Below are 27,464 nucleotides of genomic sequence, written 5' to 3' on the forward strand. Positions count from 1 at the left end.
GCTATCCTTTTTTTTTTAAGAAGGCATTTCTGCCTTGGTAATAGAGCTTTAGCAGGTGTGATTGTGAATGTATTACTTAACAGAGAACCTAAAACAACAAAAATGTTTTTATATGCTAACATCTGTGGGCCTTGTTTTATGTGACATAGGCTCTCAAATTAAAAATTAAAGTAAATGTTATTTTAAGAACTTTACCTGAAGATTCATTTAATTTAGAGTTTTGGAAAATGGTTTTTTCTCTTTGAGGTATAAATGGTTATGATTGCAAAGCATCTGACTTAGGTCTCCTTTTATAGCATGTGCTACATTTTTAAGAGAGAAAGAAATGTGTATAATGATTGCTGCCTATAACCTGGAAAATGTATCTAATATAACAGATACTGCATTGTAAAATCTGTACTCTAGAGAAGGATTTCTCAACCTCAGCACTGTTGGCATTCTTTGGATAATTCTTTGTTGTGGATAGCTGTCCTTTATAGGATATATAACAGCATCACTGACCTCTACCCACTAAATACAAGTAGCACACATCACCACCTTCTCCTCTGCAGTTTGATCATCAAAAATATCTCCAGACATGACCAGGTATTTCCAGGAGGGCATAGTCTCCCCTAGTTGAGAACCACTGCCTTAGAGCATCAGAAGTATTTCTTAAGTCATGTCAGTAACAGTTTCTACCTTAAATGTTTTCCTTAATTGGCGCTAGAATACAGTATTTTAAAACTATAGAACATAATAAAGAACTTTACATACAGCAGATACTTTTTTAAGCTCCTAATTTGATTAGTTTTTCTTCCTAATACTGCTTCTTATCTCAGTTTGTCCTCCCTGCTTTGTGATAATGATCTTTTGATCTGAAACAATAAATGTGACTGTCTTAATTTATTCAGATTAAGGGATGAAAATTACACAACAATAACAAATAGGATATTTGATTAGGTGGTTTATTAAGTTCATACCTGTTCTTTTGTAGTCCATGATTAAATTACTGGGAAATGTGCTTTTAAGTTGATTGAATTCCTAGATTTTAAAAATTAAATTGTATTTTGTTTATTCTTCCACTCCACAATATAGCCAGCAGCCAGCTTCGGGTGTAGCCTACTCTCATCCAACCACCGTTGCTAGCTACACTGTCCATCAGGCTCCAGTAGCTGCTCACACAGTTACTGCTGCCTATGCACCAGCAGCCGCCACAGTTGCAGTTGCCAGGCCTGCTCCAGTCGCTGTTGCAGCTGCTGCAACAGCTGCTGCTTATGGAGGTTACCCCACTGCACACACAGCGACTGACTATGGTTATACACAGAGGCAACAAGAAGCACCTCCACCACCACCCCCAGCTACTACACAGAACTACCAGGTAAGAAAGCTTCTGCTTTCATTAACCTTAACATACAGGTTCACTGACATCAGTGTTTAATGTAATGTCTAAGCCAATGCTTTTCAAACTTGAGTCTTGCAAAATATACCTCTAATGATAGAGAAAATGAGTGTGTATTCCTAGGTAATCTGGGGGCATACTCCAGGGATTAAGCTTCCTTGCAGTGAGTTTTACATTAATAATCTCCCAGTCCATTTCACTTCACTCTATATATATGTTTGCTTTAATTAAAAAAAAAATTAATTACTGGCTAAATATTTTAATCTTATAACAAGTTTTTGAGAAAAATTAAGACATATAAGGTCTTCTGCCCCTTGTTGGTACTGTGGAATTATTTATCCACTTGGGACACCCTTATGTCTATTTTGAGAACCATGAGCTTCAGCTATGTGGGACAAACAAATTGCATAGTGTCAGGACTTCCCTGGCAGTGCAGTGGTTACCTGCCAGTCCCTGGCACTTCCACTGCATGGAGCGTGGGTTCAGCCTCTGGTGTGGGAACCCACATGCTGGAATGCCGTTAAAGCAAATTACATAATGTCTTCCTGAAACACTGTGGAAAGTCTATTGCCTTTGTGTACTTCTTCCCCTCAAGATACTGTTTATCTATAACAGAAATTGATCCTGCCCTTAAGTCATCTAATTGCTTCTTGTTAGGTTTATGGGAACATAAAGCTCTTAATTCTCTTTATAAAAATATGGTCTCTTATGTCTAGTATGGCACTAAATTACTACTTGCTTATTTAATAAATATGGTCCTAATTCTTTTAACCCATTTTTTGTTTGTTTACTTTTAAGATCTGGTTTTTAAACTTTGGAGCTTCTGATTTTTTAATATTCTTTCTAAAATAGATTTATTTTGTTATCTAAGAAATTGACATATGGATCAGCATTATTAGCATTTGCTATTGATATTTAGCAGATTTCTAAACTCAGAATTACTTTGACGTGTGATTGTTTTCCTTATGTCCAAAGACAATATAATAAATTTTATTATTTTTAATAGGGTGTATGAAGCCCATCATTTTCTGGGTCCTGCCTGCTTCTTCAGTCTTTCTACCTGTGTGCCTCCCAAGCCCTCCTCACTATATACAGTGCTAGAATTCACCAGCTCACCTTGATCTTCATTGCTTTGGAGATTTGTAAATAATACTCCTTTCCCTTAGAACCTCTGTTTACCTTCCCTCCACCTGGAAGCTCTTACTCATCATTATGTTAATAAATAGTGGTAAATAAGGACGAACAAAAAGAAAGCTGAAACAAGTCACAAAGCTTAGAACATCCAGGTGTTCTTTACCCTGGAATCCATCTTTAAGGCAGATCTACCATGCAATTTTTAAATAAAATTAATTTTTAAATAATGTTTATTTTTTGATGATTTTTTTCAATTGTAAAAGTTAAGCATGCTGCCTAAAATGATTTTGACCTTATTTGATGAAGTCCCAAATGAATCCCCTTTGTATTGAATTTGAATCTTCTGTTTATATTCATACATATTTAGGTTTCTGTTTTCCTTTGTTAGATTTTTAATGTGGCAAAGATGAGGTTTTTTCCCTCTGCCACTTCACTGATAGCAAGATTTCATTCTCTTTCTTTAGGATTCATACTCATATGTAAGATCCACAGCTCCTGCTGTAGCTTATGATAGTAAGCAGTACTACCAACAACCAACAGCAACTGCTGCTGCTGTAGCTGCCGCCGCCCAGCCTCAGCCTTCCGTTGCTGAGACCTACTATCAGACAGGTGAGTTTATTAACATACCACCCTTTCATTGTACACTGTTGAAACATATTATTCAAGGTGTTATTTAATGAAGATAGGCTTTTGAATCCATCTAAACTTCTTGTGTTATATTACCTTGAGAGGCAGGTTCTAGCCATGTCCTCTTTCTGTATAAAAATGCCTTTGAGTCCCAAAGAGAGAAGGCCCTGGAGGTAGTTCATAATCATGTCCTTCTATCTTGGAAGTGTATTTCATGTCTGATCTTCAGCTTACAGTTCTTTTTCTGCTGAAATAAGCTGTACAAAAGAAGTTGTGGCAGTAATTTCTGGCTGCCTGCTTTTTGCCCAGAAATGCCCAGACATACCTTCCTTTGTAATTAGTGGAGGCCCTGATGGTGGTTTCTATTTTGTGGACCCATATTTTTAATTCATCTTTCTCTGATCTGTAATGACAGTTGGTATTGTTATCAGCCACTGATAGTACAATATATATTAATGGTTTGAATGCAGAAACTGTTTGTTTGCAAAGAAGCCTACATATCTGTAGTCTTTAAAAGATGGATTTTTTTCATAGAAATTTAACTGAGCACCTTTAAGGCCAAAGCTCTCCAAGTTCTGAAAAGTTAGTCAGTTCATTTGCTCAGTGTGTGCAGCTCTTTATGATCCCATGGACTGCAGCATGCCAGGCCTCCCTGTCCATCACCAACTGCCAGAGCCTGCTCAAACTCATGTCCATCGAGTCAGTGATGCCATCCAGACATCTCATCCTCTGTCATCCCCTTCTCCTCCCGCCTTCAATCTTTCCCAGCATCAGGGTCTTTTCCAAGGAGTCAGTTCTTCACATCAGGTGGCTAGAGTATTGGAGCTTCAGCATCAGTCCTTCCAATGAATTTTCAGGACTGATTTCCTTTAGTATTGACTGGTTTGATCTTGTAGTCCAAGGGACTCTTAAGAGACTTCTCCAACACCAACAGTTCAAAAGCATCAATTCTTCGGCACTCAGCTTTCTTCATAGTCCAACTCTCACATCCATACAAGACGACTGGAAAAACCATAGCTTTGACTAGGTGGACCTTTGCCAGCAAAGTAATGACTCTGCTTTTTAATATGCTATGTTGGTCATAGCTTTTCATCCAAGGAGCGAGCATTTTTTAATTTCATGGCTGCAGTCACCATCTGCAGTGATTTTGGAGCCCAAGAAAATAAAGTCTGTCACTGTTTCCATTGTTTCCCCATTTATTTGCCATAAAATGATGGGACTGGATGCCATAATCTTAGTTTTTTTAATGTTGAGTTTTAAGCCAGCTTTTTCACTCTCCTTTTTCGCTTTCATCAAGATGCTCTTTTAGTTCTTCACTTTCTGCCATAAGGGTGGTATCATCTGCATATCTGAGTTTATTGGTTTTTCTCCCGGCAATCTTGATTCCAGCTTCATGCAGCCCATCATCTCACATGACATACTCTGCATATAAGTTAAATAAACAGAGTGACAATACAGCTTGAAAAGTAGGCGACTCTTTTATTTTTAAAGGACCATGAGAGTGTGGGTAGAGCCTTGAATTAGAAAAGAGTAGAATTGGTTTCCAGCCCTGGTGTTACCAGTATCATGGGCAAGTGATTTCTTACCTCATTTCATCTCTTATTTGTGAACAGGGTGGTTGACTCAGCTCTTTCTAGGATACTTTTAGATCTAAGATTGATTCTATGAGTCCCTTAGAAAGTGGGTTAAAAGTGTTTTGAATTATAATGATCCTGACTTATTCTTAAGTCTCCTTTCTAATGATTTGTGGGTACAATGAGCTTTAATAAACTTCCTGATTAATTACCAAGGTTTGATGGATTATGCTGAAGAGTACTGAATTAATATTGAGTCACATTACCATGGTATAGTCTAAAATCTGACAAGACCATGTGACTTTTGTAAATTATTTAGCTCTTGCACATCAGGGTTTTCTTGTAAAATGTTGTACTCATCTGTATGTCACGTGGATCAGGTTTCATACTATGTAGAAAAAGTTTTATAAACTGTTAAGTGCTGTTTATTTAAAGTACATTTACTTGACTAAACATAAATGAGTTTGGCCCCTGATATATTTGGGCCTTTCTCAGAAAATTACATTTGTATGCTTTAATGATCCTTGATAAGGGATTAATTATTAATTTAGTGATGATAAGTCTCATAAGATTCTTAAGATATTCAAGTGTGTGTGTGTGCGCTTAGTCATATCCGACTCTTTGTGACCCCATTGACTGTAGCCCACCCACCAGGTTCCTCTGTCCGTGGGATTTTCCAGGCAAGAATACTGGAGTGGGTTGCCATTTCCTACTCCAGGGGATCTTCCCTACCCACGGATCAAACTTGAGTCTCCTGCATCAATAGGCAGATTTTTTTAACATTGCACCCTGAGTATACATTGGTTTTAATGTGTTCAAAGACAGCAGAAAGTTCAGGCGAGACTTTAATGACAGCCATTTAAGAACAGCTGCACTCGAGCTATTGACATTTGAAGAATTAAATAAGTAGCTCCTTGTGGGTTGTAATTAGCTTGAAGTTCACTATGGACAAATCAGTAAAATTCTTTTAAATGGTGTTTGAACAAGTTCCATATAATCAAGCATTGAAAATTTTACTGTGACTTAAACTATACTTTGAGGCAATCTCTGTTTTGTTCCCAGTATTAAGCATAACTCTCAAGTATACTGACTAGCCCAAATACACACACACACACACATTCTTTCCTTAAAACTTTATTTGTTAATGACATGGTTTAAGTAGTGCTGGTATTTCAGTTAGTGGCAAATCTTGACAAAATGTCATTTTGAAAATACATAGAAAGCATCTGGGGAAGAATAGTAATTTATATAGATGTTGTATTTTATGAAGTTGGTAATAAGAATTTTACTCCTTTTATCAAGGAGAAATTGCTAGCATAAAATTTCCAGTTAATGATGTTTATGTTTGTTTTTTCTAGGATATTGAGTAACTAAGGTTCACCTTTCTAATTTTCTTATGTCTCTTTCCCAATTTAGCCCCTAAAGCAGGTTATAGCCAAGGTGCAACTCAGTATACACAAGCCCAGCAAACTCGACAAGTGACAGCCATAAAACCAGCCACACCAAGTCCAGCTACCACTACTTTCTCCATTTATCCTGTATCCTCCACCGTACAGCCAGTAGCAGCTGCAGCTACTGTGGTGCCATCCTATACCCAGAGTGCTACTTATAGTACCACGGCAGTTACCTATTCTGGTAAGACTGATAAAGTGTGTTTAAATGAGTAAGTGAATTAGACTCACTAAGAAACTATCTTGGTTTTCTGTGGGATGATCTTACTCCCAGTAAAGCAAGAATGGAATTAATTGATAGGTGTTAATACAAATATTTGTACATAGTGTGACAGATGAACCATACTCTTAATTTTTTTTTTTTTTTTTTTAAATGCCAGGAAATTTTAGCAGAATGTAAAAATGCCCTCTGGGCTTTTAAAACCTTGGGCCTAGCATTGCAGTTAGAGAAAATAACATCTAGTATTCTACAGGGTCATTTCCTGTCTGACTTTTCCAAATGAATTTGAAAGTTCAAGGTTAACTTCAGGAAGTACCACTGACAGATTATTTACATTGTTTTTTCAGCTTGCAAGGAGTTATATCTTCATATTTACCATCAGGAATAAGTAATTTGAAAATATTGGGGGCCTTTATAAACATCCATAGATGATGGTTATGTAACACATCTCTTGGAAGAACAGAGTAGATTTATTTTCTTTAGTAATCATATATTTTTCCTGGCCGAGAATAATCACTAAAACCTTGCTGTGCCCACTGTTCTTCCTCATTTTCCACAGAGGTACTTTGTAGTATTGGAGTGCTTAAAGTCACACATGGCTTTTTTGAAGACACTTAGTGTTGTACTAATGTATAGTTTGTTGTTGGTTTTGCATTTTACTTATTCCTTAGTATGCTGTCTTGTTCCATTTAGGATTTAAGGTGGCATAGGTAATTTCATTTTTCATCTCTTGATGTTTTTTGGTAGTTGAGGTGTTAGAAGTAGCTGCTGAATTTTTACACTTTTTTTTTTTTTTATTTCTCAAAGATTATTTTTAATCTCTTACTCTATGTCGAACTCTGTGCATGGTGTTAGGGATACAAATTAGGCATGATATGTTTGGGATCAAGAGTTCATTGTGGCAGAAATACAGGATACACAGGATAACAGGAAATTGAGGCTGGAAATGTCAGTGTGGAAAGCCTTGTATGGTCTGCTGTGTTGTCTTGTCTTTATCTTGTGGGCAGACAGAATGCCAAAGAGAGCTCAAGAAGGGGAGCAATGGGGACATATTTATAAGTTAATTAAGACAGCTGTGTGGAAATGAACTGACATAAGGAGATACTCTTTGTTACTCATGATACAACTTTTCTGCCTTTCTCTGGTTAACTGGTTATAACTGTAAATGGAGTTATTTCAGTGAAATCTATTTGGACACTTAAGAAAAAAAACCCACATCAGCTTTAATAAATAAGGAATGTGATAGTATCCTTTCCTATTCCTTGTTTTTCCCTTTCATCTATTCTTCCCTTTTTCTCTCTGCCTCTCTCAGCCTTTGTCTTTCTCAGTTGCTTGAATATACCTTACACAGCATGAAGATAATTATTTCTGTTTACTGCTTTAGTATGTAAGTAATATATCATTTTAAAACTCAAAGCTATGGATTTAAAAAGGAGGAAAAATTAAGTTACTAGGCATCTATCCCTAGACACTAATTACCATTAACTTTTTAGTGCATGTCTTTCTGTACTTTTTTCCATGGGATTATGCATATAAAAACATCATGGTTTCTTTATAAAAAGTGAATTTTGTCTTATATGTACTACAGTGTAAACTGCTTTCCTTGTTGTGAATGCCCTAAGTATAGAGATACACCATTCCCTGGTTCATGTTTTTTCCCCAATTTTAGAAAATTTTCCTTCTGCAGAAAATTGGGAAAAAAAAAAAAAAAAAAAACCAGACAACAAATGCCCATACAACATTTACGTAGATTCACCAAATATTATTTTGTTACATTTGCTTAACTCTCCTCTATTTAAACACATTTTCAAACGATTTAGCAATGTTTCCTTGTTTTCTAAGTTGCCAATGACATGGTGCCTTGCATGGAATTCTTCCACATGTATTTCCTAAGAATAGGAGCATTCTTTTATATAACAAAATGCAGATAAGAAATTGGACATGGATATTATCCAATAAATTTTCCTCAGTTGTCCACAAATGTCTTTTATGGCTAGACTTTCTCCATAGTTGATGTATTTGTACTTTGTCTTAAATTCAGGGTCCAGTCAAGGATTATAGATTGTATTTGGTTGTTAGTTTCATTTTCTTTTGATGTAGAATTACCCCTGGGGCTTCCCTGGTGGCTTAACAGTAAAGAATCCACCTGCAATGCAAGAGACTCAGGTTCAATCCCTGAGTTGGAAAGATTCCCTGGAGAAGTAAATGGCAACCCACTCCAGTATACATGTCTAGGAGATCCCATGGACAGAGGAGCTGGGGGGTGCTGCAGTCCACAGGATCACAAGAATTGGGCATGACTTAGTGACTAAACCACCACCACAGAATAACTTCTGTTTTTATATTATCTCTCATGACCTTGATTTTTTTTTAATTTATATTATTTATTTACTGTTTGGTTGCGTCAGATCTTAGTTGCGGCATACCAGGCCTTCATTGTGGCAAGCAGGTATCTCTCTGCTTGCCACAGACTCCAGAGAGTACAGGCTGAGGCTCAGTACAAGCATGGGCTCCGGAGAGTACAGGCTCAGTAGTTGTGGTGTGCAGGCCCTGTGGCATGTGAGATCTTAGTTCCAGGAACAGGGATTGAACCGTGTCCCCTGCATTGGAGGGTGTATTCTTAACCATTGGACCACCAGGAAGATCCCAGCCTTGATGTTTTTGAAGAGTTCACACAAGTTGTCTTGTAGACTATCCCACAATCTGGATTTATCTGATTTCTTTATGTTTAGATTCTGGCAGTTTTTTAGTCAGTAAAACTACTTAGGTCAGCATTTCATTTCAGCACATCAGGTACATGTAATAAAGTGAAAGTCGCTCTTACATGTCCGACCCTTTACAATCCCATGGACAGTCCATGGGAGTAGGTAGCCTTTCCCTTTTCCAGGGGATCTTCCCAACCCAGGGATGAACCCAGGTCTCCCACATTGCAGGCAGATTCTTTAATAGCTGAGCCATAAGGGACGCTCAGGAGTACTGGGGTGGGTACCCTATCCCTTCCCAACCCAGGAATCAAACTGTGGTCTCCTGCATTGCAGGTGGATTCTTCACCAACTGAGCTATCATAGAAGCCAGCCATGTAATAAATAATGTCAGTTTATTCCTTATTAATGGTGTCAGTATAATCACTGATTGAAGTGGTGACTACCAGATCTTTCCTTTTTAAAGATATCTTTTTCCATTTTGTAATGAACCAAGTTATCTATTGGCCTATTAGCCCAGCTATCTTTCTAAGGTGTTACATCCTTTGAAAATCAGTAACTGAATCAAACTCTCCATTGGTGAATGAAAAATCCTTTTACTAAGAATCAGTGTGAAATGAGTTGGATTCTTAGGAATTCTTCCCTGAAGAAGAGTCCCGTCACCCCTTCTTTTTTTAGTGTTACTATAGGCTTCTTTTTTATTCAGTTTAGTGTAATCCATTGCTTTCATTTTTCTTTTTGAGGCACACAGTGTCCCAAATTTGGATAGTAAAGGATCCTTTTCAAACCAATTCTGAGTCTTTTGAACTTGGCATCATTAGTCTTTGAGCATTTCTTTCTTTTCTGGCACAGTAAGACGTTACTCTGCCTGATTCACCATTGCGTCCCTAATATCCAGCATAGCACTTGACAAAGGGTAGGAGATAAAATCTCTGAGGAATTAAAAAAAATATTTTAAAAATTCAGTATCTACGCTTCCCACACTCAAGCTCTATAACAAAAACATCAAGAGGTAAGAACTGAAATGGCCCTTACCACCTTATAACCTATGCAGAACAAGACAGAGTATTAAGGAATAAATAAAAATGCAAAACAACAATAAACTTTGAGCCTTTCCTGCCATAGACTCACAATTAGCCATTTCACAAAGAAACCTTGGTTTCTTGTATGGCAATGGTATTTAGAAACCAAGACCTACGCTTAGAAAAACATAGTTTTTAATGACTAACACTGTTTTATTGTATGCCTGTGCTACATTTTAAAGTTTTTGTTGGGAACATTTAGTTTAATATTAAGGAAAAGCTTGAAACAGCACTGGGTAAAATAATCATTTTATGTACAGATTTGTGTGTTTGCCAATTGTTTTCCTCATATAAATTCCTAGATTTGTAACTGTTACATCAAAGAGTATACACATTTTAAAGAACATATGTATGATACACAATGTGAAATTGCCATCCAAAGAGATCATTATTAGGGCTTCTGAATTCTGTGTCTGCAATTTTATATCTGCTACAGCTTAGGTCAGCTATTCTTTTTATCTCTTATTGAAAATGAATTCTAGTGTTGGTACCTACTAAATGATGGGTTGTGATATAATGTATTTACTGCTGAGGTAGTAGTCTTTGTTTCTGATACTGTACCTTTAAAAATTATATTCTAACTGTTCTAATTATGCAACTTATTTGATAAGTATTTATAATAAGGTGCTTTTTAGGTGAAATTGTTTTAGCTTTTCAGAATTGAGCTTTTACTTAATTTAGAGGCATAGCATTATATTTATTTTCCCATAATGCTTTATGAGAAATGTATGTGTGTTTGCTAGTAGTTATAGGAAATTTAAAGGACATCCCTTAGCAGAGTTCCAGAACCTTCAGCATACCTTTCAGTTTATGCTTTGGTTTTTTTTAAAAACGCTAAATAGTAAGCTATAATTAACCTTACCTTTTATTAGTTTTAGACTACATGTGTGCAAATGAAGGAGGTTATTTTGTAAATATTATGCTTCGTGATTTTTGTTGTTTAAATAATACAAAGGACCTTAAAAGCTGGTCAGTTCAGTTGCTCAGTCGTATCCGACTCTTTGCAACCCCATGAACCTCATATGCCAGACCTCCCTGTCCATCACCAACTGCCAGAGTCTACCCAAACCCATGTCCATTGAGTCGGTGATGCCATCCAACCATCTCATCCTCAGTCGTCCCCTTTTCCTCCTGCTCTCAATCTTTCCCAGCATCAGGGTCTTTTCAAATGAGTCAGCTCTCCGTATCAGGTGGCCAAAGTATTGGAGTTTCAACTTCAACATCAGTCCTTCCAATGAACACGTAGGACTGATCTCCTTTCGAATGGACTGGTTGGATCTCCTTGCAGTCCAAGGGAGTCTCAAGAGTCTTCTCCAACACCACAGTTCAAAAGCATCAATTCTTTGGTGCTCAGCTTTCTTTATAGTCCAACTCTCACATCCATACATGACTACTGGAAAAACCATAGCCTTGACTAGACAGACCTTTGTTGACAAAGTAACGTCTCTCCTTTTTAATATGCTGTCTAGGTTGGTCATAACTTTCCTTCCAAGGAGTAAGCGTCTTTTAATTTCATGGCTACAATCACCATCTGCAGTGATTTTGGAGCCCCAAAAAATAAAGTCAGCCACTGTTTCCCCATCTATTTCCCATGAAGTGATGGGACCAGATGCCATGATCTTCATTTTCTGAATGTTGAGCTTTAAGCCAACTTTTTCACTTACTCTTTCACTTTCAAGAGGCTCTTTAGCTCTTCCTCACTTTCTGCCATAAGGGTGGTGTCATCTGCATATCTGAGGTTATTGATATTTCTCCCAGCAATCTTGATTCCAGCTTGTGCTTCTTCCAGCCCAGTGTTTCTCCTGATGTACTCTGCATATAAGTTAAATAAGCAGGGTGATGATATACAGCCTTGATGTACTCCTTTTCCTATTTAGAACCAGTCTGTTGTTCCATGTCCAGTTTTAACTGTTGCTTCCTGACCTGCATACAGGTTTCTCAAGAAGCAGGTCAGGTGGTCTGGTATTCCCATCTCTTTCAGAATTTTCCACAGTTTATTGTGTTCCACCCAGTCAAAGGCTTTGGCATAGTAAAGCAGAAATAGATGTTTTTCTGGAACTCTCTTGCTTTTTCCATGATCCAGCGGATGTTGGCAATTTGATCTCTGGTTCCTCTGCCTTTTCTAAAATCAGCTTGAACATCTGGAAGTTCACGGTTCACGTATTGCTGAAGCCTGATTTGGAGAATTTTGTGCATTACTTTACTAGCGTGTGAGATGAATGCAATTGTGTGGTAGTTTGGACATTCTTTGGCATTGCCTTTCTTTGGTATTGGAATGAAAACTGACCTTTTCCAGTCCTGTGGCCACTGCTGAGTTTTCCAAATTTGCTGACATATTGAGTGCAGCACTTTCACAGCATCATCTTTTAGGATTTGAAATAGCTCAACTGGAATTCATCAGTTCCACTAGCTTTGTTCATAGTGATGCTTTCTAAGGCCCACTTGACTTCACATTCTAGGATGTCTGGCTCTAGGTGAGTGTGAGTGATCACACCATCATGATTATGAGTCGTGAAGATCTTTTTTGTACAGTTCTTCTGTGTATTCTTGCCACCTCTTCTTAATATCTTCTGCTTCTGTTAGGTCCATACCATTTCTGTCCTTTATTGAGCCATCTTTACATGAAATGTTCCCTTGGTATCTCTGATTTTCTTGAAGAGATCTCTAGTCTTTCCCATTCTATTGTTTTCCTCTATTTCTTTGCACGGATCACTGAGGCAGGCTTTCTTATCTCTCCTTGCTAATCTTTGGAACTCTATGTTCAAATGAGTATATCTTTTCTTTTCTCCTTTGCTTTTTGCTTCTCTTCTTTTCACAGCTATTTGTAAGGCCTCAGACAGCCATTTTGCTTTTTTTGTATTTCTTTTTCTTGGGGATAGTCTTGATTCCTGTCTCCTGTACAATGTCATGAACCTCCATCCATAGTTCATCAGGCACTCTATCAGATCTAGTCCCTTAAATCTATTTCTCACTTATACTGTATAGTCATAAGGGATTTGATTTAGGTCATACCTAAATGGTCTAGTGACATTAGTGAGTGGTCTAGTTTTCCTCACTTTCTTCAATTTAAGTCTGAATTTTGGCAATAAGGAGTTCATGATCTGAGCCACAGCCTCAGTTTTCTCATCTATAAAGTACGTATAGTATTACGTACCTGTAGTTCTGTTCTGAGATATCACTGTGTCTGGAACACTGCCCCTTATAGTATGGATTCTCAGTTTTCAAAAAACCTAGGGAATTCCCTGATAGTCCAGTGATTAGTACCTGACCACTTCATTGTTATAGGCCCAGGTTCAGTCCCCAATCAGAGAACTAAGATCCTGCAAGCCACGCAGCATGGCCAGAAAAAAACCCAGAGCCTAGAAGTTCTGATCATCCAGTATTGTAGGATGCTCCTGATCTTATTCACCTTTTTATTTTCTTGATACATAATTCATGAAGCTGCATTTTAAGTAGCATGTTTACAGTTCCTGCACACAACTAGTCATTTGGAAATTTTCTATTAATAAAAATTTCAGAGTCTTATGATTCTGATTTCCCATGCATCTTAACCTTCACCTTTCCAATTCGTGTTTTCTTCCCTGTGTAAAATATATTAAAGTGAGTGGGTCATAAATCTTTACTTCTCAGTATAGCAGTTTGCATTTGAGATATCAAAAAGTTCAGTTTAAGTAGTTCTTCTATGCTGTCATAGCAACTAGGAATCTCTCTCTTGAGCCTTAACTTTTGACCTACTCATTTCCTCTTCAGGGGAAAGGATGACAATTAGGGAATCCAACAGATTTCCAGGGATCTTAGTTTAAGAAACAGTAAGTTTTCCAGTTTTAACACAGGGTTATAAATAAAATCAGCAACTTTGTCACATGTAAAGCTTTTATAGATTTTTAAATCTATAAATCCCTGCACACAAACAGCTTGTAAATATTATATATGTAGCTAGCTTAATGTGCTTATTCATCAAAGACTTTGAACAATGGAAGGATAGAATTGATACATTTAACCAGAAAATTCAGTGCTTTTTCACCTTTTGGAAGATGAGAACCAGTGTCTTTGGTTCTTTATTTCAAATCTTGTCTTTTGTTGTCCTGATACTCATTAGAACTACAATTCCATATTACAGACTTTGGCCGAGCTTTAGTCACCTTACCTCTCCAAACCAGTTTCTATCAGCTCCTTACTTTTATTGACTGTACGACCCCTTCAGTCAGTCACTGGGATTCAAAATCTTGGTGTCATCTTTGTGTAATTTCCTCTTTCATATCTTTTATCCTCTAAACCACCAAGCACGTATAGTCTTACTTTCATGACTTTGTTTTTTTTCCTTTCTGTATTCTACTTCAGACTTTTCCTCAAACCCAGCACTTTCTTAATTGTATTCAGGGGAATTCTGCTTGGGGAAAATACTGTATGACAGTTCCATAACCATGTAAGTTTATCAGACATTCTATCACAGCCTTCCAGCAGTACTATAAGCCTTCTTGAAAGCAGTGACCAAATCTTATCCTAACACCTGGCATGTATTGTGTAAATACTTGGTTGGTTGACTTACATTAAAAGAAGGATAAGTAACATTTTTCTTAGGTTTTGTGAGATACAATTTATTCGTAAATACACACATGTAAACCTATCTTTTTAAGCAGAATTTATTGGGATTAAATTCCCATCATCTTTCTTGGCCTTTTACAGGTATGTAACATAATCTTTGTTTGATTTTATTTGTAAGGTACATCTTATTCAGGTTATGAAGCAGCAGTGTATTCAGCTGCATCCTCCTACTACCAACAGCAGCAGCAGCAACAGAAGCAGGCAGCGGCAGCGGCGGCGGCGGCTGCTGCAACAGCTGCCTGGACAGGGACCACCTTTACTAAAAAAGCACCATTCCAAAATAAACAACTGAAACCAAAACAGCCTCCCAAACCACCCCAGATTCACTATTGTGATGTCTGTAAGATCAGCTGTGCTGGACCACAGGTATGTATGTTGTATGCTTCACCGTAAATCTTCAGTGGTTGTCCTTGATAGTTAAGTATGATTGATTATTATAATTCTTATGCCTACAAAGAAAGTTTATGTTTTTCTTTCCTGCTAGCTTTTAGTTAACATGTACATATTTCATCAAATGGCCATTTTTTTTTAAAGGTTTTTGTATTGACATACAAGAATTTTAAGAAAAATACAGTAAAAATAATTATGAATGTTATTAAAAAGTGGAAAAATTGAGCTTTTCTTTAGGAAGGATATTTCTCTTTAAATAAAATTTTTAATTTAGCTTAAAAGTTTTATATTCAGATTAGTTGGGATTTGGGAGTAAGATTGTATTTTTATTTCTTTTTTGGCATTTATGACTTATTTTTTAAGCCTTTTATGCAAAATTCTTGAACTTAAGACAATTGGATATTGATTTTCTTAGTTCTTCAAGGTCCATATTGAGTGTATGAGTAGAATTTTGTAGTTGAAAAAGGATGACCATAGAGATAGTTAAGTTTTATACACTGACATGATGAGATGAGAAGAGAAGACTTTGTCAGATATAAAGATTTGAAGTTGCCTTTCTCTAGTATTAAAAATCCTTAAGCTATTTTAATAATCTATAATTTTAGGATAACATTTTTCATGAGACTGACTTTTGTATATGCTTTATAGAATGTTACTTGTTTCTATATACTTATTTCCTCCATGAGGCTGTACGGACTTTGGGAATAAGAAAGCTGTAGGAAAGTGTCTTTTTCAAAAATATCAGCTAAAGAAGCATGCAGAACCTTTATTCCTTTATTCTGTTTTTTGTTGTTGTTGTTTTTTGTTATTTTCTTGCTGTTGCTAAACATGAAATAAGTGATTTAGGGAAGAATCTGTTTATAAAGTCTAGTGAGTTCAACTCCCTTCCCAACTTTATTTGTTAATACTTTCTTTAAGAGTGTCTAGTGTTTATCTAAAAATTTGGTAAGCATTTTGGCACAAAAGGCATAGTATTTGAAAAGATCAGATTTTGAGTCTTCAGTGGTTTCTTCCAGTTACATCATATATCACCCTTTCCCAACCTGTGTACATTCTTTTAAATTTACTAGATCAGTTCTGTCTGCTTTTCGGTATAGAATTTGGGAGTTATTTTCAATTGTCAGCATTCTCTGAATTATACCAAATTAGAGACTAGTTTAATATATGTGGCTGTTAAGATAAGACCTTTTTTTTCCCTATTTTAAGTTTGGTAGAAAACAGTTTCATTGTGATAACATGCTTGGGGGAGAGGAGACATGGGGAATGTTTGCAGCAACCCAGCACTAAACATGAAAGGGAACAAGAATATTGGCTTTAGTATTGAGGAGTGTATCCTACTCAGTAATGACTGTTTAGGGTGAATGATGATGTGGTGGCAATTACAAATGTTAAGAGACTTGACTATGTGGTAACATATAAAAGGATAGCACATAGCTTTAGGGTGATAAGTTAATGGCATTTAGAATCAGCATATATATGTAAGGCTGACCATTGATTTGGGGGAGCTGGATGGTTACACAAGAAAACAGGCCAAGAGTACCTCTGTTAAGTCAGAGGCAGTGCCATAAGGGGTTAATGAACCTATGGAGAAAAATACTGTATGAATGAGATGGTGAGTTAGAGACTAGTGTAGATATAAGAAAGGAGACTAAATTGGTTCCAGTATGAGAGGCCATTGTTTCAATCCTGTGTGGGGATTTTCTCCCTGGGACTTGGAAACGATGAACCTGAAAGAATGACACTTGGACAGTCTCTTGCAAGGACTGACAAGTTTATTTCTGCAGTTAAGCCTTTTTATAGAAGCAGGAACAGAGAGCTTAGAGTATACGGCCAGCAGAGCACGTATGGGGTTAAGACATAATCAGTAAACAATATTTCAAGGGCAGCCCATGTGACCCATGTGTTTAGCCCATAACCCGTTTTCTCAAGCAACATCTTTAATGTTTATTATTAAATCTTGGTGCTGAGCATAGCTAAAGGCAGGAGATGTTTTTCAGCCAGCAGCACGCAAAGCTGGGGTACTTCTGGCCCTCCGCCATTTTCCCAAGAACCTTCTCCTACATGGCTATTTTGCACTGCGCTTCCCAACAGTCCTGTGTCTGTGACTTAATTTGTGGTCTTGGGCAAGTTGGAGACTAAGTCAATTGTCTGGGCTTTTGTTTCCTCACTTCTGTAATAGGCACTTGTCCCTAAATAATTGAGGTTCACACTGCTTCACGAAGCCACTTTAGACTGCTGCAGATGGTGAGAAGAGAATCAGATGGCTAGGTCTTAGGTCTTCCTCTTTTGTTTGAAAAACAGTAACTTTCCTTACTCTCCTTACTTGTGCATAAGATTTCATTTTGAGAAAGGATTTTCTTGTTTCAAACTTAGAAAATAATTTTAGGTAACCTCTAGAGTCCCATTCAGCTCTGAGATTCTATGCTATCTATGCAATTCTATGCTCATCATATGTGTGTATAAATTTTTTTAAAATAGGAAATAATAAACTGGCCCCACTCAAGGTCCTTACTGACCTCCTTGCATTTTTATAAAACTGCCTTCCTCAGTCATTGACATTGAAGACAATTTTTAATATATACTTGCACTATTTTGGTGGCTAGTATTACAATATTATTATTTTTCCTTCAAAAGGGATACAATTCTGGCAGTTAATATACTTTTGTTCAGGGTGGAATGAATTCTAACACAAATTGTGAAAATGCATTCTTGAATTTTCTCAGATCCAACTGACTTCTAAGCCATTTTTATAAGTAAAATCATACCTGTTTATAAAGAGTCTTGTTACCATGTAGTAACATTGTTTTTTCTTCTCATGTGGCAGATACATTTTTCCTCCCTCCTCATAATCCTGTAATTAAATAATTTCTTTTGGAATGATCCCTCTTATTAGTCTCTACCAAACATTATACATAAGCACTAAAAGATTCAAATTCTTTCAAACTGAGAGCAGTTAACTTATATTGATATTTTGGCTACGTGTGAAAGTCCTTTGTTAATTAAAGTGTTAGGTAAGTGTGTTCTTGGTAAACAAGGTACGAGAGAGACTATTTGCTCAGCTGTGTCCAACTCTTGCGACCCCATGGACTGTAGCCCACCAGGCTCCTCCATCCATGGGATTCTCCAGGCAAGAACACTGGAGTGGGTTGCCATTTCCTTCTCCAGGGGATCTTCCCAACCCAGGGATAGAACCCAGGTCTCCTGCATTGCAGGCAGACGCTTTAACCTCTGAGCCACCAGGGTACAGAGAACCACAAATACATCCTGTATGTAGGGAAGCCACATGCTCCTGGTTCAGTTGCTTTTAAAATGGTGTAGTGCTGAGATTGTAATGAGTATTAGAGATTGGAATGAATCATTGCAAATAATGTAGATAGAAAAGTAGTGAAGCAAAATTATTCTTTTTGTTTGAGACAGACTTATAAAGAACATTTAGAAGGGCAGAAACATAAAAAAAAAGAAGCCGCATTGAAAGCCTCACAGAATACCAGCAGCAGCAACAACTCTACTCGTGGGACTCAAAATCAGCTACGTTGTGAGCTCTGTGATGTGTCTTGTACAGGAGCAGATGCATATGCTGCCCACATTCGTGGTGCTAAGCATCAGAAAGTAGGTGTTTTTTTTCCCACACATCCTTATGTCTTAACTCTCTTTTCTTTTCCATTTTTGGTGGGGGTTGGGGGTAAAGTAAAGGAGGTTTCAAAATTTGAAAATTTTTGAGGGTATTACATGCCTAATGTATGTATAAAGGTGATGTCAAATAGTCATTGCTTAAGGAAGGAAAGACTGGTGACCCGTCTTAAAATTGAACTCGGTCGTTTTTCTCCCACCAACTGAAATTGAATCATGTAGTTGTTTTCTGCCTTCTGTTATGCTTAAGTATAGGTTGGTATGCATGTCATTTCCTCACCAAGTGATAGATGTAATATGTATCCGAATCTGTTTCACACAGATAGTTTTGAAAGTAATGAGTTTTTATTTAAAAATGTATGAGAAAAAAATACAACAAAGAAAAATATGGTTAAGATTTTCATTTTATAGGGTCTTTTAGGCAAACTTTTTTTTAAAAAAATCTACATTTTTCTTGAGTTTTCTGACAGATAAATATGCTTTTATTTTGTAGGTGGTTAAATTACACACAAAACTTGGTAAACCCATTCCTTCAACAGAACCAAACGTTGTTAGCCAAGCTACTTCTTCAACAGCTGTATCTGCTTCAAAGCCAACTGCCTCTCCTTCAAGCATTGCAGCAAGCAATTGTACTGTGAATACTTCATCAATTGCAACTTCTTCAGTGAAAGGTCTTACAACTACAGGAAACTCGTCTCTTAATAGCACAGCCAACACTAAAGTATCAGCAGTGCCTGCAAATATGGCTGCCAAGAAAACATCTACACCCAAAATAAACTTTGTTGGCAAGTACTGAAGATTTTATGTTCCTTCTAACTCTGTTCAGGTGGTATTTTTCCTCCACTCCAGGACTAGCTATTCTACTTACACAGTTGTCTTCTTTTCTGGGACCTTATTTAATTACATATCTGTATTTTTTTTCTTGAAATTTTTTTAGTTCCGTTTTCTTCAGCCATAGACTTAAAAATAAATATGTAAAAAAAAAAAAAATATATATATATATATATGTGTAGTTATTTTACTATTCCTCAGGCTGTTAACCTAATTCTTACTTTCTCTACTTCCTATCCAGTCCTCAATCTCTTATAGTATTTCAACTCTACCCTTTTCTGAAATCACCAAAAACCTACCTGCCACATTGAATGGCCAGTTTTATGTTTCATCCTGTTGACCTCTCTAACACTTGAAACAGTTGACTGCTATACCTTAAAGCTTTAGTTATGTCTCTATCTCTCTATTTTGGGTCCACTGACTCCTTCCTCAGATCTCTTTATTGGTTCTCTGGCTCTCATGTTCATTAGCTGGTAGTAGTGCTAAGATTCTGATTCTGACTCTCATCTCACTCACTTAGTATTCATGAGTGGTCTTATCTGTTCCACTGTGTATGCAGTAACTTTAAAATCGTTTGGGCAAATTCAGAACGCCCACCTGAGTTCTAGAACCATATTTTAGGTATTTCCTGGTCATTATCTGTATGGTTCTGTTGATGCCTGTTCATGTCTATTTCTAACATTTTATCTCATCACAAGAGTACTGTGAATAATCTCATAAAACTGCTGCTTTTTCACATGAAAAAGTCCACTGACATTTTTTCTTACTTGTTGCCTCTTCCAGTTGTTTCTAATCGTTTGGTTCTGTCACAATATTCTCCAAAAAGTGTCTTTTTCTCTTCATAGCCTCTGCTTTGTTTTTAGGCCTTCAAAGCTTCTTCAGTGCTTTGTCTCTTACTGCATCCAGTTTCTGCAACACTTTCATTTTATAAAAAAATATTTATCAAATTGTCTTACTTTCCCGTTTAAAAAATTTCTGTGGCCTTCCCCTTGCACATAAGAAAAATGTCTGTATTCCTTAATGATGTCATCCAAGTCCTTTCACAAATTAACCTCTACCTCAGTTATCATTACCTCTACCTCAGTACTGTGCTTAAGTCACTTAGTTGTGTCAGACTCTTTGTGACCTCATGGACTGTAGCCTGCCAGGCTCCTCTGTCCGTGGGATTCTTCAGGCAAGAATACTGGAGAGGGTTGCCATTCCCTCCTCCAGTGGATCTTCCCAACCCAGGGATTGAACCCAGGCCTCCTCATTGCAGGCAGATTCTTCACCATCTGAGCCACCAGGGAAGCCCTGTACCTTGGTGATAAGTCCTATTGAATTACCAAGTCTTTTTCTAATTTACCACGGTCTTTTTTATTATTTTTATTTGTTTATTTTAATTGGAGGCTAATTACTTTACAATATTGTGGTGATTTTTGCCATACATTGACATGAATCAACCATGGGTGTACATGTGTCCCCCATCCTGAATTCCCCCTCCCACCTTCCTCCCCATCCCATTCCTTCCCTCAGGGTTGTCCCAGTGTACCAGCTTTGAGTGCCCTGTTTCATGCATCAAACTTGGACTGGTGATCTGTTTCACATATGGTAATATACTTGTTTCAATGCTGTTCTCGCAAATCGTCCCACCCTCACTTTCTCCCACAGAGTCCAAAAGTCTGATCTTTATATCTGTGTCTCTTTTGCTGTCTCGCATATAGGGGCATCGTTACCATCTTTCTAAATTCCATATATATGCGTTAATATGCTGTATTGGTGTTTTTCTTTCTGACGTACTTCACTCTGCATAATAGGCTCCAATTTCATCCATGTCATTAGAACTGATTCAAATGTTTTCTTTTTAATAGCTGAGTAATACTCCATTGTGTATATATACTACAGCTTTCTTATCCATTCGTCTGCCAGTGGACATCTAGGTTGCTTCCATGTCCTAGCTATTGTAAACAGTGCTGCAACGAACATTGAGGTACACATTGTCTCTTTCAGTTCTGTTACCATAATCTTTTTAACTCCTTGTTTTTGTATTTTACGTGTGCATACTGTTCTTTCTGTTTAGATATGGTTCTCTTTTTTTCTGCCTGACCAGTTCATACTTAGCACTCTTAAGCCCAGCCCTGGTGTCATACTTGCTGAAGCTATTCCTTACTGGATCAGGTTAAAGGGTAGTGGCTCCTTTCATTTACATTTCCAAAATACTCTGTTAACACATTGTACTATAATAACATGTCAGTCAGTTCAGTCGCTCAGTGATGTCCGACTCTGCAACTCCATGAACTGCAGCACGCCAGGCCTCCCTGTCCATCACCAACTCCCAGAGTCCACCCAAACCCATGTCCATTGAGTCAGTGATGCCCTCCAACCATCTTATCCTCCGTTGTCCCCTTTTCCTCCTGCCCTCAATCTTTCCCAACATCAGGGTCTTTTCAAATGAGTCAGCTCTTCTCATCAGGTGGCCAAAGTATTGGAGTTTCAGCTTCAACATCAGTCCTTCCATGAACACCCAGGACTGAACTCCTTTAGAATGGACTGGTTGGATCTCCTTGCAGTCCAAGGGAGTCTCAAGAGTCTTCTCCAACACCACAGTTCAAAAGCATCAATTCTTTGGTGCTCAGCTTTCTTTATAGTCCAACTCTCACATCCATACCTGACCTTAAATTATTGACACCTCAAAGACAACCACACTGTATTATTATGTTACTAGAACTTAAGATGGTGCCCAGTTCCATGGCAAAGGGATATTTAAGCATGATTTAGGCTTCAGTTCAGTCGCTCAGTCGTGTCTGACTCTGCAGCCCCATGAATCACAGCACGCCAGGCCTCCCTGTCCATCACCAACTCCTGGAGTTCACTCAAACTCATGTCCATTGAGTCAGTGATGCCATCTAGCCATCTCATCCTCTGTCGTCCCCTTCTCCTCTTGCCCCCAATCCTTCCCAGCATCAGGGTCTTTTCCAATGAGTCAATTCTTCACATGAGGTGGCCAAAATATTGGCGTTTCAGCTTCAGCATCACCCAGGACTGATCTCCTTTAGGATGGACGGGTTGGACCTCTTTGCAGTCCAAGGGACTCTGAAGAGTCTTCTCCAGCACAACAGTTCAAAAGCATCAATTCTTTGACACTCAGCTTTCTTCACAGTCCAACTCTTACATCCATACGTGACCACTGGAAAAACCATAGCCTTGACTAGATAGACCTTTGTTGGCAAAGTAACATCTCTGCTTTTTAATATGCTGTCTAGGTTGGTCATAACTTTTCCTTTCAAGGAGTAAGCGTCTTTTAATTTCATGGCTGCAATCACCATCTGCAGTGATTTAGGCTTAGACACTACTATTTCAGGTACTTGCTCTTTACTTTTTAGGTACTTGATGTTATAAGAGCCATGGTGAGGACAGAGAGGACCACTGAATATTATGAGAGAAAGAATGGGGAGATTGAGACATGTATTTCATTAATAGCATAAAAAAACCAAATGGTTTCTATGGTTCTTCAAAATTCTCATCTATTGTATGTCAAGCAGGAGTTTGTTGGTAGGAAAGATCAGAACTTGATCTAGAGATCTAGTATCAGTTCATACATTATACAAGAAGAATATTAAAATTACTGTAATTCTTTTATGTTCTAGGTGGTAATAAGCTGCAGTCAACAGGAAATAAAACAGAAGACTTAAAAGGAACTGAATGTGTTAAAAACACCCCTGTCACTTCTGTACCAATTCCAGAAGTAAAGCCAGACACAGTGTCAGAACCAGTCACACCTGCGTCTCTTGCTGCTTTGCAGAGCGACGTGCAGCCAGTGGGCCATGATTATGTGGAGGAGGTATTGATTTAAGAATACTCCTGTTGTGAGATTAGATAGGAAAGACGTGTGTCACTTTGTCACAAGTGTGCTTTACATGTAAAATTTAATTATATTTTAGGTTTAGATTACTTATAAAGGGATATTGAAGGGATCTTTGTTGAAGGTTTTGTGTTGTTTTTTTTTAAGCCTACCCTTTGAGCTTGCCTAAGTGACATCACAATTTTTTTGTTAACTTTTCTCTTTCCCTGCTGACACCATCACTGTAGTATGTAAAGTAACTTTCTGTTCATTTGGCAGGCCTTCTTTTAACATAACCCTTCTACTGTGCTGAACATAAAAAGTAAAAAAAAAAATGTGAACAGCAGAAATGACAAAGAAAGCAAATACTTCTTTCTGAACAGTTTTGTGTGTAAAATTTAGATTGCTGATTTAACAGATGACTATTTATTTGATTTCTCAAGCTGATTAGAAAACTATTCCTGTTTTACAAAATAACTTAGTAAATGGAGGATAAGGAAGTATCAGAAGGAACTTGATAGATATTTGCTGTTAATGGAAAGACGAACATACAGTGGTGTAGCCCTATTCTGCTTTTGCTGTATTATAGAACAGTTGAACAGAACAAGTTCTCTAAATTTCCGTGTCTACATCTGTAAAATTTGGGTATCTCCCAGTGAAGATGTGAAGCTTAGATCAAATAAAGTACCTAAGCACAGTGCCTAGCATATTGTGGATTTTTGGCAAATATTTATTTGTTCCTTCATCCTTTTCCATCAAGAAAAATTACTTATTGAATTCTTTGTTTACAAGATGGAAAACTGGGCTGTGTAGTTTATAAGTCATTCGCATGCAGTTTTAATTTAAAGTTACAGGTCTTGGGAATTTCCTGGCAGTCCAGTGGTTAGGGCTCCTTGCTTCCACTTCATTGGGCTTGGGTTTCATCCCTGGTCAGGGAACTAAGATTCCACAATGCCAGGATTTTTTTTGCCAGGCAAAAAAAAAAAGACATTTAAAGGTTAATAAACTTCTAAATAAATAATAAACCTTTAGCTGTTATTAAGACTTGGTTGTCTCAAAAAAAAGTACAGCCAGAACATCTGGCCAGAATACTTAATCACCAGTAATACTGGTTAGGTAATCTTAACTTCAGAGGATTGTGTTTAGAACCAATCTTTAAAACTTGCTGAAGTTTTAATAGCTTTTAATAGCATTCTAGTCTACTTGTCTTCCTAACTGGTTGTGCAGTTAGAAAAAAATCGACATTGGTTTTCAATAAAGTTGTACATGTATAAAGTCTTGGGCTTTGTAGAAATAAATGAGAATAATGCCTTTAATCATCTTTAGCTCCATTTCCAAGAACAGTACCTGGCAGGAGCAGGTATTCAATAAATATTTTTTCAATAATTGAAGGTGTCTATTGCATTAAAATCTAAATGTTTACATATAGAGGAAGTTTAACTATAAGAGCCAAATACATAGTAACACATCTTGCATTGTACAGTTAAAAATTCTAACCCTGTTCATTTCTGTAGATTATCCTCTTTAAAAAGTATAGACAGTGCTCCTTCCCCCTTTTCTAACTTCAAATTCTGAAAGTTATTTACAACTCATGAGATGGGTTTATAATTGAAATCTTCACCTGTGACATTCCTGTTGTGATTTCTTGACTTTTTTTTTTCCCCTGACATCAAGGTACGAAATGATGAAGGAAAAGTGATTAGATTCCATTGCAAATTATGCGAGTGCAGCTTTAATGATCCCAATGCTAAGGAGATGCATTTAAAAGGACGAAGACACAGACTTCAATATAAAGTGAGGAAAATTTCAGCTATTTTTCTCTTTCTCTTTTTATATAGCTTGGAACATTCTAGATGCAAAAATAAAGCATCTAAATATAACTCCTTAAGTCCATGAACTCCCACTCTTAAGATTGGCATGTCATGTCTCACTTAGAGAGTCAGATGTTTAGTTTTTATTGATTAGTTATACTTACGGCTTTCCCTGGTGCCTCAGATGGTAAAGAATCTGCCTACAATGCAGGAGACCCAAGTCCGATCCCTGGGTCTGAAAGATTTCCTGGAGAAGGGCATGGCAGCCTACTCCATTGTTCTTGCCAAAGAATTCCATGGGCAGAGGAGCCTTATGGGCTACAGTCCTTGGAGTCACAGAATTGGACACAACTGAGTACCTATCACTTTTGTTATACTTAAGAAGAAGCAGTGTAGTCGTTTTTCATTATTTCTAGTGGCAAAATAAAACTGACATTACTTGGATCAAGTAATCATGTAAAAATAGTTGCTTCAAAGGAAGTGTTTGAAAGAAATGTCAGGTCTCCAATTTCCTTTATCTTGGCAGAATTTGCATTAAAGTGAATTTTGAGATGAGGAATTCTTCATTGAAAACACTTCCAAGTAATAAGTTAAATCTAAATACTGTATTTAAAGTTTTTAATTAGATTGGACTTATGCACTAGATTCATGTTTTCTAAACACAGAAGTGGTGGAGATTAAAAATAATTTGTTAAGGGGCAGTAATACTTCTATATGAAAAAAAGTTTTTAACCCCACACTCAGATATCTAGAAACATTTATTTACAAACAAACAAAGGAATACTAAATACCCATCAGTCTCCTAAGGATTTCTTTTATTGGTTAACACTAAATTAAGTACTTTTTGCATACTAGAAGAACGAAGAATTTTGGGGATGGGAAGGAAGAAAGAATGTTTATGAATGTATTTTGAGTTTTTCTCTGATTCAACTTATTTTACTACATTTACTCTTATAATTTGCAAATAAAAGCCTCTGATGAAAGAATATATGGGATTGTATGATTTAAGATATGTGTAGATTGTTGGAAGGATTGCTGGTTTTTCAGACATCTTATCTATGTTAACAGAAAAAAGTAAATCCAGATTTGCAAGTAGAAGTAAAGCCCAGTATTAGAGCAAGAAAGATTCAAGAAGAGAAAATGAGAAAGCAAATGCAGAAAGAGGAGTACTGGCGAAGAAGAGAAGAGGAAGAACGCTGGAGAATGGAAATGAGGTAGTATTTTTAACTTTTAGTACCATCATAGGTGGTTTAGACTTTCTAAGAAACTTAGCTGTTCTGAGTATGTGAGTCCCATTCAGAGCAATCCAATTTATTTGAAATATTTTTAGTTTTCACTTGTGAGGGAGACAACTAGGTCTAGGAAAGAAATGCATTAAAGTTAAGTTACTGGCTATTCTGATATTTGACCATGTCCTTGGTATTAGGACTTATTTTGGAAATAATATCTTTTATATATTTAAATACATAAATAGTTTAATATCATAAATAAATGCCTCAATTTAAAATAAGCAAAATAGAGCATTTGGTTACATGATAAAAAATATCCTAAATATAAGATTGAGTAGATTCTAGACATTAATAATGTGTGGAGCTTGTTTTAAAAACTTTAGAGGCTACAGGAAAGGATAAATGAGAAAATATGTTCAATAGATACAGAAATGTTTAGTTTTATTGATATAAAACTGACATAACTTTAAGTGGCACAATTCATTGGTTTTATTCACAGAGTTGTGCAGTTACCAGCACAGTCAATTTTATAACATTTTTATGACCCACAAAAAAACCCACAAACCCATTTAGCAATCAATATCTATTTCCCCACCAGCTCCTCCCTCTACTCCTGGGCAACCACTAATAAACATCTTATTAGATTGCCTGTACTGGAGATTTCATATAAATGGAATCATAAAACATATTGACTTTTGTGTCTGGCTACTTTTCACTTAGCATGATGTTTTCAAGGTTCATGCATGTTATTGCATTTATCAGTACTTTATTTTTTATGCATGCATAATATTTCATTACATAAATGTGTCACATTTTATTTGTTTATCAATTGATGGACATTTGTGTTATTTCCACTTTTGGGTTATGAATACTGCTGCCATAAGTGTTTGTGTACAAGTTTTTGTAACACACTTTTTTTCCTTTACATACCAATTTGTTTAAAAAGCTAAAATTATTTTCCATGGGTATGTAATACTTTT

The 27,464-nt window shown here is 36.9% G+C and overlaps 1 protein-coding gene across 3 annotated transcripts in view; it reads left to right on the forward strand.

The window, feature by feature from the left end:
* Positions 1-27,464, forward strand: part of ZFR (zinc finger RNA binding protein) — an 83,785-nt gene that overhangs the window by 23,836 nt on the left and 32,485 nt on the right. For all 3 annotated transcript variants that reach the window (XM_070774791.1, XM_070774792.1, XM_070774793.1), the window contains 9 exons: positions 1,075-1,357; positions 2,977-3,121; positions 6,130-6,348; positions 14,892-15,139; positions 18,581-18,772; positions 19,287-19,578; positions 23,251-23,444; positions 25,119-25,238; positions 26,324-26,469. In XM_070774791.1, the coding sequence (XP_070630892.1) occupies positions 1,075-1,357; positions 2,977-3,121; positions 6,130-6,348; positions 14,892-15,139; positions 18,581-18,772; positions 19,287-19,578; positions 23,251-23,444; positions 25,119-25,238; positions 26,324-26,469 (1,839 nt within the window). The remainder of the gene's footprint in view (positions 1-1,074; positions 1,358-2,976; positions 3,122-6,129; positions 6,349-14,891; positions 15,140-18,580; positions 18,773-19,286; positions 19,579-23,250; positions 23,445-25,118; positions 25,239-26,323; positions 26,470-27,464) is intronic.

This window comes from Bos indicus, chromosome 20 (assembly GCF_029378745.1).
Source record: "Bos indicus isolate NIAB-ARS_2022 breed Sahiwal x Tharparkar chromosome 20, NIAB-ARS_B.indTharparkar_mat_pri_1.0, whole genome shotgun sequence".
Lineage (NCBI taxonomy): Eukaryota > Metazoa > Chordata > Mammalia > Artiodactyla > Bovidae > Bos > Bos indicus.